The sequence below is a fragment of the Tamandua tetradactyla genome, chromosome 10 (assembly GCF_023851605.1).
Source record: "Tamandua tetradactyla isolate mTamTet1 chromosome 10, mTamTet1.pri, whole genome shotgun sequence".
NCBI classification, from domain to species: Eukaryota; Metazoa; Chordata; class Mammalia; order Pilosa; family Myrmecophagidae; genus Tamandua; species Tamandua tetradactyla.
Genome location: NC_135336.1, coordinates 76,329,730 through 76,347,604, shown reverse-complemented (window position 1 = coordinate 76,347,604; position 17,875 = coordinate 76,329,730). Strand labels below are relative to the sequence as shown.

Sequence of the window (17,875 nt, the reverse complement as noted above, 5' to 3'; positions counted from 1 at the left end):
TTTCTTAGTACATTTGCATCGATTTAGAAAAAGAAATAAAAAGACAACAGAATAAGAATTAAAACAATAATAGAAAGAAAAAAAACAAAAAAAACAAAAACAAAAAACCTATACCTCACATGCAGCTTCATTCAGTGTTTTAACATAATTGCATTACAATTGGGTAGTATTGTGCTGTCCATTTCTGAGTTTTTATATCCAGTCCCGTTGTACAGTCTGTATCCTTTCATCTCCAATTATCCCTTCTCTTTTTTTTTTTTTTTTTAATTAACGGAAAAAAAGAAATTAACCCAACATTTAGAGATCATACCATTCTACACATGCAATCATTAATTCTTAACATCATCACATAGATGCATGATCATCATTTCTTAGTACATTTGCATTGGTTTAGAAGAACTAGCAACATAACCGAAAAAGATATAGAATGTTAATATAGAGAAAAAAATAAAAGTAATAATAGTAAAATCAAAACAAAACAATACAAAACAAAACAAAAACCTATAGCTCAGATGCAGCTTCATTCAGTGTTTTAACATGATTACTTTACAATTAGGTATTATTGTGCTGTCCATTTTTGAGTTTTTGTATCTAGTCCTGTTGCACAGTCTGTATCCCTTCAGCTTCAATTACCCATTGTCTTACCCTGTTTCTAACTCCTGCTGAACTCTGTTACCAATGACATATTTCAAGTTTATTCTCGAATGTCCATTCACATCAGTGGGACCATACAGTATTTGTCCTTTAGTTTTTGGCTGGATTCACTCAGCATAATATTCTCTAGGTCCATCCATGTTATTACATGGTTCATAAGTTTATCTTGTCTTAAAGCTGCATAATATTCCATCGTATGTATATACCACAGTTTGTTTAGCCACTCTTCTGTTGATGGAGATTTTGGCTGTTTCCATCTCTTTGCAATTGTAAATAATGCTGCTATAAACATTGGTGTGCAAATGTCCGTTTGTGTCTTTGCCCTTAAGTCCTTTGAGTAGATACCTAGCAATGGTATTGCTGGGTCGTATGGCAGTTCTATATTCAGCTTTTTGAGGAACCGCCAAACTGCCTTCCACAGTGGTTGCACCCTTTGACATTCCCACCAACAGTGGATAAGTGTGCCTCTTTCTCCGCATCCTCTCCAGCACTTGTCATTTTCTGTTTTGTTGATAATGGCCATTCTGGTGGGTGTGAGATGATATCTCATTGTGGTTTTGATTTGCATTTCTCTAATGGCCAGGGACATTGAGCATCTCTTCATGTGCCTCTTGGCCATCCGTATTTCCTCTTCTGAGAGGTGTCTGTTCAAGTCTTTTTCCCATTTTGTAATTGGGTTGGCTGTCTTTTTGTTGTTGAGATGAACAATCTCTTTATAAATTCTGGATACTAGACCTTTATCTGATATATCATTTCCAAATATTGTCTCCCATTGTGAAGGCTGTCTTTCTACTTTCTTGATGAAGTTCTTTGATGCACAAAAGTGTTTAATTTTGAGGAGTTCCCATTTATTTATTTCCTTCTTCAGTGCTCTTGCTTTAGGTTTAAGGTCCATAAAACCGCCTCCAGTTGTAAGATCCATAAGATATCTCCCAACATTTTCCTCTAACTGTTTTATGGTCTTAGACCTAATGTTTAGATCTTTGGTCCATTTTGAGTTAACTTTTGTATAGGGTGTGAGAGATGGGTCTTCTTTCATTCTTTTGCATATGGATATCCAGTTCTCTAGGCACCATTTATTGAAGAGACTGCTCTGTCCCAGGTGAGTTGGCTTGACTGCCTTATCAAAGATCAAATGTCCATAGATGAGAGGGTCTATATCTGAGCACTCTATTCGATTCCATTGGTCGATATATCTATCTTTATGCCAATACCATGCTGTTTTGACCACTGTGGCTTCATAATATGCCTTAAAGTCAGGCAGCGCGAGACCTCCAGCTTCGTTTTTTTTCCTCAAGATGTTTTTAGCAATTCGGGGCACCCTGCCCTTCCAGATAAATTTGCTTATTGGTTTTTCTATTTCTGAAAAATAAGTTGTTGGGATTTTGATTGGTATTGCATTGAATCTGTAAATCAATTTAGGTAGGATTGACATCTTAACTATATTTAGTCTTCCAATCCATGAACACGGTATGCCCTTCCATCTATTTAGGTCTTCTGTGATTTCTTTTAGCAGTTTTTTGTAGTTTTCTTTATATAGGTTTTTTGTCTCTTTAGTTAAATTTATTCCTAGGTATTTTATTCTTTTAGTTGCAATTGTAAATGGGATTCGTTTCTTGATTTCCCCCTCAGCTTGTTCATTACTAGTGTATAGAAATGCTACAGATTTTTGAATGTTGATCTTGTAACCTGCTACTTTGCTGTACTCATTTATTAGCTCTAGTAGTTTTGTTGTGGATTTTTCCGGGTTTTCGACGTATAGTATCATATCGTCTGCAAACAGTGATAGTTTTACTTCTTCCTTTCCAATTTTGATGCCTTGTATTTCTTTTTCTTGTCTAATTGCTCTGGCTAGAACCTCCAACACAATGTTGAATAATAGTGGTGATAGTGGACATCCTTGTCTTGTTCCTGATCTTAGGGGGAAAGTTTTCAATTTTTCCCCATTGAGGATGATATTAGCTGTGGGTTTTTCATATATGCCCTTCATCATTTTAAGGAAGTTCCCTTGTATTCCTATCTTTTGAAGTGTTTTCAACAGGAAAGGATGTTGAATCTTGTCGAATGCCTTCTCTGCAACAATTGAGATGATCATGTGATTTTTCTGCTTTGATTTGTTGATATGGTGTATTACATTAATTGATTTTCTTATGTTGAACCATCCTTGCATACCTGGGATGAATCTTACTTGGTCATGATGTATAATTCTTTTAATGTGCTGTTGGATACGATTTGCTAGAATTTTATTGAGGATTTTTGCATCTGTATTCATTAGAGAGATTGGTCTGTAGTTTTCTTTTTTTGTAATATCTTTGCCTGGTTTTGGTATGAGGGTGATGTTGGCTTCATAGAATGAATTAGGTAGTTTTCCCTCCACTTCAATTTTTTTGAAGAGTTTGAAGAGAATTGGTACTAATTCTTTCTGGAACGTTTGGTAGAATTCACATGTGAAGCCATCTGGTCCTGGACTTTTCTTTTTAGGAAGCTTTTGAATGACTAATTCAATTTCTTTACTTGTGATTGGTTTGTTGAGGTCATCTATGTCTTCCTGAGTCAAAGTTGGTTGTTCATGTCTTTCCAGGAACCCGTCCATTTCCTCTAAATTGTTGTATTTATTAGCGTAAAGTTGTTCATAGTATCCTGTTATTACCTCCTTTATTTCTGTGAGGTCAGTAGTTATGTCTCCTCTTCCATTTCTGATCTTATTTATTTGCATCCTCTCTCTTCTTCTTTTTGTCAATCTTGCTAAGGGCCCATCAATCTTATTGATTTTCTCATAGAACCAACTTCTGGCCTTATTGATATTCTCTATTGTTTTCATGTTTTCAATTTCATTTATTTGTGCTCTAATCTTTGTTATTTCTTTCCTTTTGCTTGCTTTGGGGTTAGCTTGCTGTTCTTTCTCCAGTTCTTCCAAATGGATAGTTAATTCCTGAATTTTTGCCTTTTCTTCTTTTCTGATATAGGCATTTAGAGCAATAAATTTCCCTCTTAGCACTGCCTTTGCTGCGTCCCATAAGTTTTGATATGTTGTGTTTTCATTTTCATTCGCCTCGAGGTATTTGCTAATTTCCCTTGCAATTTCTTCTTTGACCCAGTCGTTGTTTAGGAGTGTGTTGTTGAGCCTCCACGTATTTGTGAATTTTCTGGCACTCTGCCTATTATTGATTTCCAACATCATTCCTTTATGGTCCGAGAAAGTGTTGTGTAAGATTTCAATCTTTTTAAATTTGTTAAGACTTGCTTTGTGACCCAGCATATGGTCTATCTTTGAGAATGATCCATGAGCACTTGAGAAAAAGGTGTATCCTGCTGTTGTGGGATGTAATGTCCTATAAATGTCTATTAAGTCTAGTTCATTTATAGTAATATTCAGATTCTCTATTTCTTTGTTGATCCTCTGTCTAGATGTTCTGTCCCTTGATGAGAGTGGTGAGTTGAAGTCTCCAACTATTATGGTATATGAGTCTATTTCCCTTTTCAATGTTTGAAGTATATTCCTCACGTATTTTGGGGCATTCTGATTCGGTGCGTAAATATTTATGATTGTTATGTCTTCTTGTTTAATTGTTCCTTTTATTAGTATATAGTGTCCTTCTTTGTCTCTTTTAACTGTTTTACATTTGAAGTCTAATTTGTTGGATATTAGTATAGCCACTCCTGCTCTTTTCTGGTTGTTATTTGCATGAAATATCTTTTCCCAACCTTTCACTTTCAACCTATGTTTATCTTTGGGTCTAAGATGTGTTTCCTGTAGACAGCATATAGAAGGATCCTGTTTTTTAATCCATTCTGCCAATCTATGTCTTTTGATTGGGGAATTCAGTCCATTGACATTTAGTGTTATTACTGTTTGGATAATATTTTCCTCTAACATTTTGCCTTTTGTATTATATATATCATATCTGATTTTCCTTCTTTCTACACTCTTTTCCATATCTCTCTCTTCTGTCTTTTTGTATCTGACTCTAGTGCTCCCTTTAGTATTTCTTGCAGAGCTGGTCTCTCGGTCACAAATTCTTTCAGTGACTTTTTGTCTGAGAATGTTTTAATTTCTCCCTCATTTTTGAAGGATAATTTTGCTGGATATAGGAGTCTTGGTTGGCAGTTTTTCTCTTTTAGTATTTTAAATATATCATCCCACTGTCTTCTAGCTTCCATGGTTTCTGCTGAGAAATCTACACAAAATCTTATTGGGTTTCCCTTGTATGTAATGGATTGTTTTTCTCTTGCTGCTTTCAAGATCTTCTCTTTCTCTTTGACTTCTGACATTCTAACTAGTAAGTGTCTTGGAGAACGCCTATTTGTGTCTAATCTCTTTGGGGTGCGCTGCACTTCTTGGATCTGTAATTTTAGGTCTTTCATAAGAGTTGGGAAATTTTCAGTGATAATTTCTTCCATTAGTTTTTCTCCTCCTTTTCCCTTCTCTTCTCCTTCTGGGACACCCACAACACGTATATTTGGGCGGTTCATATTGTCCTTGAGTTCCCTGATACCCTGTTCAAATTTTTCCATTCTTTTCCCTATAGTTTCTGTTTCTTTTTGGAATTCAGATGTTCCATCCTCCAAATCACTAATTCTATCTTCTGTCTCTTTAAATCTATCATTGTAGCTATCCATTATTTTTTCTATGTTTGCTACTTTATCCTTCACTTCCATAAGTTCTGCGATTTGTTTTTTCAGTTTTTCTATTTCTTCTTTATGTTCAGCCCATGTCCTCTTCATGTCCTCCCTCAATTTATCGATTTCATTTTTGAAGAGGTTTTCCATTTCTGTTCGTATATTCAGCATTAGTTGTCTCAGCTCTTGTGTCTCATTTGAGCTATTGGTTTGTTCCTTTGACTGAGCCATATTCTCAATCTTTTGAGCGTGGACAGTTATCTTCTGCTGCTGGCGTCTGGGCATTTATTCAGATTTCTCTTGGTGTTGGACCCAGCAAGGTTGTAATATTTTTCTGTGAAATCTCTGGGTTCTGTTTTTCTTATCCTGCCCAGTAGGTGGCGCTCGTGGCACCCGTTTGTCTGCGGGTCCCACCAGTAAAAGGTGCTGTGGGACCTTAAACTTTGGAAAACTCTCGCCGTCCTGGGGGTTCGCTAGCCGAAACGGCTTGAGCCGGCCCGGGGTCCGAACGCAGGGAGGGTTGCTGGTCGCCGCAGCCAGGGAAAGAGCCCGTCCGAATTTCCTAGTCGGCCCTGGGCAACAAGCGTGGCGGGAGGGCGCCAGCGGCAGCGGCCCGCCCGAGAGAGTGCACGTTCCCCGGGAGTCACGGGTTTGGAAGGGACCTCCCCCACCCGTCACCGTTCTCCGCGGCCTGGGGGTTTCCGATCCAATTCTCTCAGTTGGTCCGGGGGCTGCGCGTGGTGTGGGCGCCAGCCGTCTTTGTTTCAGGGGACCGCCTCTCCAATTCTCCCAGCCGGCCCGGGAAGGGGGAAGGGAGTAACTCCGGCCGCTTGCCACCCCTCCCGGTAAGGCCCGCGCGCCTCGGCGATCTCACCTGAGCTGCTTCTCTCAGCCAGCCAGCCGTTCCAGGATGGGGTACGCTGTCTTTTTTATCTCTGTTGTGGCTTTGGGCGCTTTCTGTATCGTTTCTACTCCCCTAGTAGGTGTCCTGGAGAAGAAACTAAGATCCGCGCGTCTTACTAAGCCGCCATCTTCCAGGAAGTCCTAGTTCTGTGAAGTCTTTGTTAGTCAATTTGAATCCCATTTCACTTGAGAAAAATGTCTAAGATTGTTTGTGTCTAACATTAATTGCTATTTTTCACAGCCACAGCTTGTGATGGAAGATTTTTGTTAACTGGATCTTCTGGGTCCTTCGAGGCTCCCCATTATCCAAAGACTTCTAAAGCAAGTGTTGTTTGTCAGTGGATTATACGGTAATATGCCATTTTCTTTTCCTCATTTAAATCAGAAAATCTTTGTCTGATGCAATGCCTTACTACTTTCAGTGGTGTGTGTTTGTTCTAGTTTGTAAGTCACTGAAATGTGATATACCAAAAATGGAATGACTTTTATAAAGGGAAGTTTATTAAATTGCAAGTTTACATGTTCTAAAACTGTGAAAATGTCCAGATTAAAGCAAGGCTATAGAAATGCCCAATTTAAGGCATCCAGGGAAAGATACCTTGGTTCAGGAAGGCCAGTGATGTTCAGGGTTTCTCTCTCTCTCAACCAGAAAGGCACATGGCGAACATGGCAAACATGGTGATGTCTGCTAGCTTTCTCTCTGAGCTTCTTTTTCATGAAGCTCCCGCAGGAGGGTTTTCCTTCTTCATCTCCAAAACTCTCTGGCTGTGTGGGCTCTAAAACTTTTTTCAAAATGGTTCCCTCTTAAACAGCTCCAGTAGGCAACCCAACTTGAATGAAAAACATCTAATCAAAAGTTACCACCCGCAATTAGGTGGGTCATATCTCCATAGAAACAATTAAAAAGTTCCTACCCAGCAATATTGAATGAGGATTGAAGAAAAGAGGTTTTTCTGGGGTATACAACAGATTCAAACCAGCACAGTGTTTTTGTTTTGTTTTGTTTTTCTCAATTCTTGTGTTCGATAACAATGAAGCAAAGCCCGATCAACTGAGAAGCTGTCCAAGAAGTTTATATTTTAAATAGCTGTCCTGTCCTATAAACAAGACTCCAGTAAATGTGGTTATCTCATTGAGTTCTGAAGTAAGTTTTGTTCTGTGATAGTAAATTAGGTGCTGGTAAACATCACATGTATGATGGAATACACTCTCAATAAATGAAATTTCACGTCAGCTATGTCCTGGTTACAAAATTGTTCCTCTGACGTTATGCCAGCATCTTTATGAAAATCTCCTGGGAGGTGATTCAGTCACAGCAGATTAAGAGCTGGGTACACCCTATTTATACATCCTTTTTGCTATATCCTGAATGGCATTTGGATCAGTTACTTTAGCATTTCCATGTTTACCTTAGCAGTTCCACAGAGGAGAAGCAGTTTGAATTCTGACAGATGTTTCAGGGGGAAAAAATATTGTAGTTAAATAAAGATAAAGAATACTGAAACAAACTCATTACAATTAAAAAAAAACTGTAGTATTTCTTGTAGCCTTAAATAGGTTGAGATGATTACATCTCCAAGAAATATTACTTCCTATTAAGCTTCTGAAAATTTCCCCCACAGAGCTTATGGAACAAGTATTCCATGGAATTCCCTTTGAGAAATAACATTTTAATTAGTTTATTTCTTTCAACTTCTCTCAGCAGCTGGGTGGGATTTTGGTTTCCCATTCTGACCTGCGGTACGATAATTTAGTCAGTGTGATAACACACTAGAAAACTAGCGGAAACAGTCTATCAGAGGATTAAAAATGTTTAAAAGGCATAGTATCAGGTTCTTGCCAAACAAATACAAGAAATGGCCCCATAAAGGCTCACAAAGGTGGTTTTCCTGTCTTGATACATCTTCCAGATAAGATGGGCTCTAAAGAGAAGATTGTTCTAAACACATTTACTTGGTGTTATTCAGGAAACAAAGAATATCCTGTTCTCTTCAAAGAATTTCTATTTTTGAGCTTCATCGCATGTAAAACATGCTATAACTGTGAACACAATTTCCTCTTTTCATACTCTAGATATTATGTTACATATATGCCAAAAAAATGAATGATATATGGTAGCTCTGAGTAATTCTTGCCAATTTAGAAAAGTTAACCACTTTGGAGGTTATTGTTTCACGACTAAGAATGAAGAATGAATGTATATCTATATAGTGGAAATAAGCAAAAAACACCCAAATAAGAACAAGCAAAGACTATTCAGAGCTTGCTATAATAATGGAGTTAGACACCATCACTTCCATTTGGCAGAGACTCAAAAGCAGCCAGGATAGTTTAGTGGACAAACAGGAGACTTCATTAATGCCCTGTGTCTTGGTTTGCCGTAGCTGCTATGACAAATACCACACAATGCATTGGCATAAGCAACAGGATTTTAGTGGTCCATGTTCTCAGAGGCTAAAAGTCTGAAAACAAGATACGCTCAAGGCCATGTTTTCTCCCCGAGTTGGAATCATTCTGATTGTGGTTGTCCTCCACCACATGGTAATGTCCTTAATCTCCTCCTGTGGACTTCTCTAACTACTGGCTTCTAAGTCTTCCGGATTCTCTATGTCTAAATTTCTTCTCTTTATAAATCCTCCAGTAATGTGAATTAAGACCCACCCTAATCAATTTAGCCACACCTTAACCAATAGCAACATCTTCAAAATGTCCTACTTACAAATGGCTTCATGGCCACAGGACCACAGATTTTAAGAACTTGCCTTTTATGTAGTGAAAGCAGTGTGCAGAAAAAATTTTATAGCTGTAAATGCTTACACTGAAAAAAATGAAGAATGATTTCAAATCAATAACCTAAACTTATACCATGAGAAATTAGAAAAAGAAGAGCAAATTAAACCAAATATTAGGAGAAGGTTAGACATAATTAGGATGAGAGCAGAGATAAATTAAATAGAAGCTATTGTTTAAAGTCAACAAAATCAAAAGACAATTCTTGAAAAGATCAATAAAATTGTCAAATATTTACAGAGACTGACAAAAGAAAAAGAGAGGAGGACACAAATAATTAAAATTCTAGAGGAAAGAGGGACATTATTGCTAACTTTACAGAAAGAAAAACAATGTAGGAAGATGGTATGAACAATTGTATGCCAATAAATTAGGTGACCTAGGTGAAATGAATACATTCCTAGACACACAAATTACCTAAACTGACTCAAGTAGTGTATTAACCACATTTTCTAGCTACTGAAAATTGATGCTTTAATATCTCGAAGCATCCCAAATGGCCAAGACCCATTTACACATCTATTGCTTTTAGAGAATTCTGATCACAAACTTGCTTACATTAAACTATCTCCAATTTGCAGGCGCACCACATTAAAATATATTCAGTATTTTGGCTGGGAGCTATGTACCCCAGAGAAACAAGTTCTTAAACTAAATCCATCCCTGTGGGTGTGAACCGGTTGTAAGTAGAACTTTCTGATGGGGTTATTTCAGTTAAGATGCTGCTCCACCCAGTCAAGATGGGTCTTAATTCTATTACTGGAGTCCTTTATAAGCAGAATGAAATTCAGACACTCCAGGAGAAAGGCACAAAGGGAGCAGCTAGAAACTGAAATTCAAAAGAAACTGGAGGAGAAGGGAGATATTAGGAGAAGCCACCATGTGCATTGCCATATGACAGATGAATCAATGACCAAGGATGGCCAGCAGATCTTGATGAAGAAACCATCACCTTGATGAAGGCTTAAATGAACTTTCTGTCAGTCGAAAAACTGTGAGCTAATAAATTCCTATTATTCAATCCAACAAAGAAAAAAAAATAATATGACTTTTGTGGGTTACATGATTCATTCCCCAGTAACCTGATTGGAGGTTGTTGGAATGGGAAAGCTGGAGATATGCTAATAGCAGGTGTCCTATGTAATTGGTTAATAGAGCATACTTGACTTCTCTAATTGGTCATAAATTGGAAGCAGTGACAAAAATTAGGGAAGTTGTCAGTTATTGATCAAGTCATGGCTATTTGGGTTGATTGTTAAGGAACTGTGTGGTTTAGCTTCCTAGACTTGCTGAAGATAGTGACTTGTGATTTGCTTCCTGGACCAGTTGCTACAGATAGCTGATCTCAGAGTTTCCTGGTCTCATTGCTCAAGATAATGGGTCAGAGTTCTATTTTTATAAATCATTTGGCTATTGTCTGTATATTGAGCTTCTCTCTCTTTTCATGTACATATACATATACATGCATGTATATATACTCAAATCAAATTTTAAAAGAAGCATTTATAAATATCTATTAACATTGCCTATAATGAAAATGAAAAATAATCTTATTCTTTACTTAAAATGTCAGCAGAAAGCCTTAGAAAAATGTTAAATTACTTCCACTAAAAATGGAAAGGACATATGAATCCTAGCTAATCTTGACCTTAAGCACACAATGTTTATTAATGCAGTCTATGGAATTTTAGTAATGCTAAATAAAAATAATTAATTTTTAAATTCCACTTCCTGATTAAACTAGGTGAAATTTAGAGGACTACTAAGCAGAACATAATAAATTAGTGGTGCAGTGATAATATCATTTATATAATTCTCACCCTGTATTAATTAAGGGTTTGTATATTTCTATCCTTTTTGCTTCCTTTTCTATTACTTAATATTTAAAACTGTTTTAATAATGCTGTTTTTGATGCTGAGCTGAATTTTAAAAATTGAAGAAATCTAAAAAGTTGACCCATTTCTCATTTAAATTATGACCTTATTAAAAATATAAATAATCTAACATTTTTTCTTCTCAAAAATGATCACTGCCCTAGAGATACATTGTGCTGGATAGATTGCTTTTTTTCCAAATGGTGGACACCCATGGAGCTTTCAAAAATACAAATCCAAGAATATATTTCAGTGCTGTTGAGTCTAATATTCAGGATTGACATCCATTAAACACAATGATTTTTCCCTCCTTAAATGGAAGACCAATCAAAAAGTGAAGAAATCTTTAAGATGGAATTGTGTTTGGGATAGACCAGCCCAACCTTGGAATCACAAGACTATATTGACATAGTAGAATTGGAATGTAGTTGCTGGAAACAGACTGCTTGGGTTCAAGTTCCAGCTTCTTCAGATTCAAGCTGTGTGATCTCAGGCAAATGACAACTTCTCTGACCCAAAATTCCTATATCTACAAGTAGAGTTCCACATGTCTAACTTATTGGGGGCAAAGTCATTATTAAATGTGATATTGAATGCAAAGTGTTTAACCACATATTAATTATTCAATGAAAGCTGGCTATTAAAAAGTGGGTATCAGAACAGAAAGGCAAAGTGTACAGTGAGACTTAAAAAAGTATCAATGCCCTTCAAAAATCACAAGATAATTATGATGTACATCTAATATTATGAAAACATCGACATTATATTCCCCAATTAATTTTGTCTTTATAAATACCTGTGTTTTTATTGCAAGTGAGTTGGAGTTCCTGAATCAAAATAGATAATAGTACACTCTTGTTTCTCTTTTCTACTTTCATTGATCTATTCTGAGAATATAAAGAATCCCCAACAGAAAGATTCCTAGGAAGCTTCTCTCATAACCCTTAATTTCATAGTTTGCGAACATCATAAGAAGAACTAACTATATTCTCGCCTAAAGATGCCAAACTGTTCATTAAAAGACCAGAAATGATCATTGACAGCTGCTTTATTTCTCCTGCCTCTATCTTTTTCAGCCTTGATGTTGTATGCCCTGACATTCTCACTGACAGATTCTCTCCACCTCTCCCTGAACTGATATTAAGAGTCCAGAGCTTGTACAATCAGCATTGCTATTCTTTCAATCTGGGCTGGAAAGATCCAGCCATGGCTGTTGCTTCTTCATGTTGATCTCCTCAGCTCTACCAAATTCTTGTGGTTACCAATATGTCTACACTAGCCTGTATGTGAGGCATCTCCTGTGTCTACCACTTTTACTCCAGTGTTTTTCAAATACGGAGGCACATCACATGGAGATTTAAAAATAAAAATCCTGGGATATACTTCAGATCTGCAGAGTCTAATATTTAAGGTTGAGATCCATATGTCTGCATTTTTTTAAAACAACCCATCAGTGTTCTAACTTTATCTCTCTGGTTCTGCTTAGTTATCTTTTAGTCCTGCCCTGCTAGTGGCATTTCAGTATCACCATCTGTTTTAGTTTGCTAAAGTTGCCAGAATGCAACATACCTGAAGTGAATTGGCTTTTTTTCAATGAGGACTTATTCACTTCAAATTTGTAGTTCTGAGGACAAGAAAAATGGCCAAATCAAGGCATCAATAGGATGATACCTTCCTCCTGAAGAATGACTGCTGGCAATCCAGGACTCCTCTGTCCAGGCACATGGCACATCTAATGGTCTCTCCCTTCTCTCCCAAGTTTCGTTGTTTTCAGCTCCTAGCTTCAGTAGCTTCCTCTCTGAGCTTCTATGGCTTTCTCTCTCAACTTCTTTGGCTTTTCTCCCTCTGAGATTCTTTCTTTTTCTCTTTTAGCCCATGTGCTTTCTCTCTTTTTCATGCTCTTATAAGGAGCCCAAGTAAGGGGTACAAAGATAGTTCAGTGGTAGAATTCTTGCCTGCCATGAGGGAGACCCAAGTTTGATTCCAAGTCCATGCACTTTCCACCACCACCCCCCCCAAAAAAACACAAAAAACAAGCAAAATAAAATTCAATAAATGGTGCTGCAATAATGGGATACTCACGTGGAAAAAGAATGAAATGTGACCCCACCATACAGCATACCCCCCCCCAAAAAAAAGAGCTCAAGTAAGAAGATTAAGACCCACCTGGGGTGCACCTCTACTGAAATAACCTAATCAAAAGGTCCCACCTACAATAGGTCTAACCCATAGGAATGGATTAGCTTCAAGAACATGATATTTTCTGAGAGTTATAAAACTTCCAAACCATCACGCCATCCCCACTCTGGAAGGCTGAACTCCAGCCCTTAAGCCCAGCTCATTGATGAGGATTCTAATCCACTTCTGGACAAACCTGAACACTCATCACAAATGGTCATTTCCCCAACATGACCATTAGACATTCCAAAATTAATAATGTGTGGGCTATCTTCAATTCCCTGATTGGCTATGATATGATGGATGGCTTATCTAAAAATCAAGCTGTCCATGTTCTTGGCCAGTAGGTCTTGTTTACCCAGGATCCTCCAAGGCCAGCCTCTGAGGCAAGATCAGGTCCCAAGGTTCCTGCCTGTCTTTGGAGACTCAATATCTACCTATTATCAGTCCTTTGTAGTTTCTCTCCTGGGTCCATCATGTCTCATGGAAAAACAAACTTAGACACTATAAACCGGCCCCATATCTCACACTTTATAAGTCACCCCTTTTTCTGAAGAATCCAGAAGAAATTTGGACCTCCAAAACACTACAGGGGCATTCATATTTCTGAATCCATCTCTAAATGGGACAGTGGAGCTGTAAATAGAGGTTGCCCTAGACACTTCAAGATTTCTTCAAACTTAATATCTGCAAATGAAATTCCTATATTTAAATGACAAATAAATATCTTTAATGAACCTGTTAACGTTTAATTATTTTCATATAACTAGTAGCTACAAACATTAATTTGTTCCACCAACAAGCATGTACTAGCTTTCATAAAATACTGGAGAATCAACAATGAATGTATTAATACCTACCTTTCAGTCACAGAAATTCTGGTAGGCAAAGCTATCAAATATGTATCTAAGAACTGCAGAAAGTGATAGCTGTTACATAATGTTATGAACAAAATGATGTCTCCACTCTAAATAAAAGGTGAGCAGTTGACTAAAATACAGATGCTTTTGATATTTCTCTTACCTACTCCTACTTTTTTTTAAAAGGAAATTATTGTGAGGATTTTTTTAAAGTAAGTAATTACCTAAACCCAGTAAGGGAATATAGTGAAAATTATAAATAATTTGTCTTACAATTACTTGAATTGGGGAAATATCCATATATAAACTATATTGGTCTGTTTGCTAAATATCTTTTTAATCTTAATGCCTAAAAAATTATTAAAATCAAAAATTCAAATAAAAAATCAACTTTGGATGGTATAATGTATATACTTCCATTTTTTTTATATTGCAAATAGCTTACCTTTTTCAGAATATAATTTGCGCATAATCCTTGAGCCTAAATTCACTTGAAAACTAGTTTGAAATGTTTATAAGAAATGCTTTCAAATTCTCAAATGCATTAAGAGACAATGGGTGGGAGAATGTAATAATCTATTTTTTATTTTTAATTTAGTGTGAACCAAGGGCTTTCTGTTAAATTGACCTTCAATTATTTTAATTCATATTATATGGATGTACTAAATATTTATGAAGGAGTAGGATCAAGCAAGATTTTAAGAGGTAAGGTAAAGCAACCATAACATTCATTATCAAATTGAAAACGTGGGAAGTATTCTGGAGTGATGTATTTTCCCGTTGATTTTGAACTGAATATGGACTTTAACTTGATGTCATGGAAAGTTACAAGCAAAACTAGTCCTCATTATAAAAATTAGGAATTCTGTGCTCTATATAATCTTCTTGGTAATAAAATAGTTACTATTTCACATGCTTCTCTTTTAATTAATGGTTGAAAATCATGTGGAATTTGCAAAAGAAATATAATTATATCTTTGGTTACCATGCATTGTTCATGTGTTACACCCTATTAAGCAAAATTCAGACAAATCCTGAAAGTTTCCACTCTGTTTTTCTCTCACATAACATAGGTTACAAACTCACAGTCTGGTCTGATTCTCAGTGTGCACACAGCTCATCAGCCTCTTGCAGGACTGTTTCTGATAAAGGGGTAAAAAAGCACATAGCATAAAATATAGGCTCAGTAAATGTAAGTGTGGATGGTACTGTTATTATTACATAACCACTTATCCTTATAACATGTACACTGACAGAAGTGGAAAAGAGGGCAGGGACTGGCACTAATTATATGTGTTCACCCACTTTTACTTTTCTGGCTCCAGGAGTCATGTAGCAAATAAAAGTAGAAACAAAATTCCAGGAGGAAATAAAATAAGGGTGATGAAGAGAATGGGAGATGGTGTCCAGTGGAAAACTAATTTTCCTCCCACTTTGGAGGTATGGCCAAATGTGGAACTGAGAGGAGGTTATAGGTGACACCTGTTATTAGAGTTCAAAAACTGTTTATTTTAATAAGTTTGACTTTCAAGTTGTACTTGTGGGTAAGTAAAAGTGAATCCTTTCTAATAAAGTGGTTTTGATGGATTTAATGATCAATTTCAGAAACAGTTAACCATAGGACAGTAATATCTAGAATTTATCAGGTGCTATTTATGTGACAGTCACTGTACTAAGTGCTTTATGTCGATTTTCTTATGTAATATTGTCAATATTCTTGTCAATTTTGCATATTTGAGGAAAATGAGAGATATGAAATTAAATGACCATGTTTACAAAGCTAGTTACTGTTGGAGTCAGACTCAGACCTAAAACTCTGTGACTTCAAATGCAATGCAATTATTCATTGTGATTTAAAAGTCTTACATTTGAATATCCTAATTAGCATACATAAACAGATGAACTTCCTGGTAATTCACATTTAACCTAAGTAAATGATTCAACCATTTTATAATCTACTCATTTCTGTAGTTAATAAATCCAATTCCATAAAATTTTGATCTATATAAATATTCGCAAAGGTTAATAAAATAGCCAGTCCATATAAATACCCCAAGATATAATATGATATTAATACTAAATTTTAGCACACATTGATCTCTTGAAATGTGCAAAGTTGTAATCTTAGTACTTGTTTAACTCTATAAAATTCTCCCTCAAACCATATCATGCAGATGCTTTTGTAAACTCTACCTTACAGATGGTAAGCCTAAGTACTAAGAGGTTAAATATTTTCCTAAGTTTCCTAATAAGTAAAAGAACCCTCTTGTTCTTTTATTCTCCAAAAACTATGATTTGCCTAAACATTATTTTCACTTATGATTTGATTGATTTATCACTAATTTATAAATAAATCTTACTCATTAGTCATAGTGATGTGAATAATGCATAATTACCATCCAAAATGCAATAAAAATTAAACATCTAAATATTAAGAATATACAAAAGTGCTTTAAAATTACAATAAAAAGGCAGTTATTTAATTTTAAGGTCTCTATGAAATGTGAATCAGTTTTACAGATGTTTAAATTAACTATATTGATTTTAACTGAAAATATGAGAAATGTCTTTGGCTACAATTTTAAAATTAAAAAAATGACTTTTTAGAAAGAAAGGCAAGAGGGCGAGCCAGTGGTGGCTTAGCAGGCAGAGTTCTCGCCTGCCATGCCGGAGACCCGGGTTCAATTCCCACTGCCAGCCCATGCAAAGAAAAAAAGAAAGGCAAGAATAGCTTGTTCCCAACATCTAAACACAATGTCTTATATAATGTAAAAACTTGGTGTTTGTTCATTGAAATCAGTCTTATATTTCTGTCATATAGTATTACAGTAATATAATATATAATATCATATAGTAGCTGTCTTATATTTCTAACATATAGTATCACAGTAAGCAATCAATGAAGATAATCAGTATTCCCCATAACTAAAGTTATTTTTTATTGGAATAATGCCAGTTCACAAGTGCATCTATTTTTTTCTAAAGTTTTGGCAAGTTTATGTTTGAGATACTTACATTTACTTTCATTAAATTCCAACTCAGAATATGGATCTCAGATATTGTTATCATCTTTTATCGCATTGAAAATATTTAGATAGCTTAATTAAATCAAGTTTAAGTTAAGAAAATAGTTATTACGTGAAGAAATTATAAGTAAATGAAAGCAACCAGTACCCTAAAATTGTTGTCATATATTGCTTAGGCATCAGTCAGAATAAACAAATCTAAGACCCTTTGTCAGTCATTTTTAAATAGAGAGGGTAGTGATGTAAAAATTCTGTTAATAATGAGAAGTTTCCAAGAAAGGTGAGCATACCATAAAGAGAAATGATATAGGTGCAACAGGGTCTTCTCCAAAAAAAGCATTAGCATTGAAGTAAGTCAGAATAGGTTTGCATGAGAGTTATTTTTTGAAATATTTCATTTAATTTGCAATGATGAAGGTATAATATTAAATTCAGTGGTAGTAAAAGTTATCAATACTGGATATGACCAAGGCACAAAAGGAGATATGGTGAATAATTAAAAATCCTTTCATTTAATTTAAGGTGAGACTCTAATGGTAGAATGTTTGCTTTTATAAATTGGATAAAATAGATATTTTTGAATTAGAACTGTTAAATCATTCTCTGTAGAAAATCTACCATCCCTGCCCATGGCTTTTCTTCCAAGTTCTCCTTCATCTTAACCATACTTCCATCCTTTTCTCTCTCACAAGAGCCTTTGCTATTAGAAGACAAAGGATGAATTAATTCACGTTAAATGTGACTGCTTGGCAAATCAATTAACTTAGATGCTTTTTGTACGGGAATTTTTCAGTAAAGGAATGCATCTTTTCTTTTTATATGTATGTATAGTACATAGAGCTAATAATTAAAAATGAAAAATATAATTTGTATTTTTCATGCCATGTATAATAATTTGATGCTTTTTAATGCTTGGTAGAAGACCCCTTTCAGTTAAAATAAACTAATCATAGGATTAATTGTTTTAGT

The 17,875-nt window shown here is 35.7% G+C and overlaps 1 protein-coding gene across 7 annotated transcripts in view; it reads left to right on the top strand.

The window, feature by feature from the left end:
- Positions 1 to 17,875, top strand: part of TMPRSS15 (transmembrane serine protease 15) — a 170,477-nt gene that overhangs the window by 61,321 nt on the left and 91,281 nt on the right. For all 7 annotated transcript variants that reach the window (XR_013158614.1, XR_013158615.1, XM_077118756.1 and 4 more), the window contains 2 exons: positions 6,419 to 6,527; positions 14,479 to 14,585. Coding sequence is in view for 5 of the 7 variants with exons in the window: in XM_077118756.1 (XP_076974871.1) it covers positions 6,419 to 6,527; positions 14,479 to 14,585 (216 nt within the window). In the remaining 2 variants the exon portion in view is untranslated. The remainder of the gene's footprint in view (positions 1 to 6,418; positions 6,528 to 14,478; positions 14,586 to 17,875) is intronic.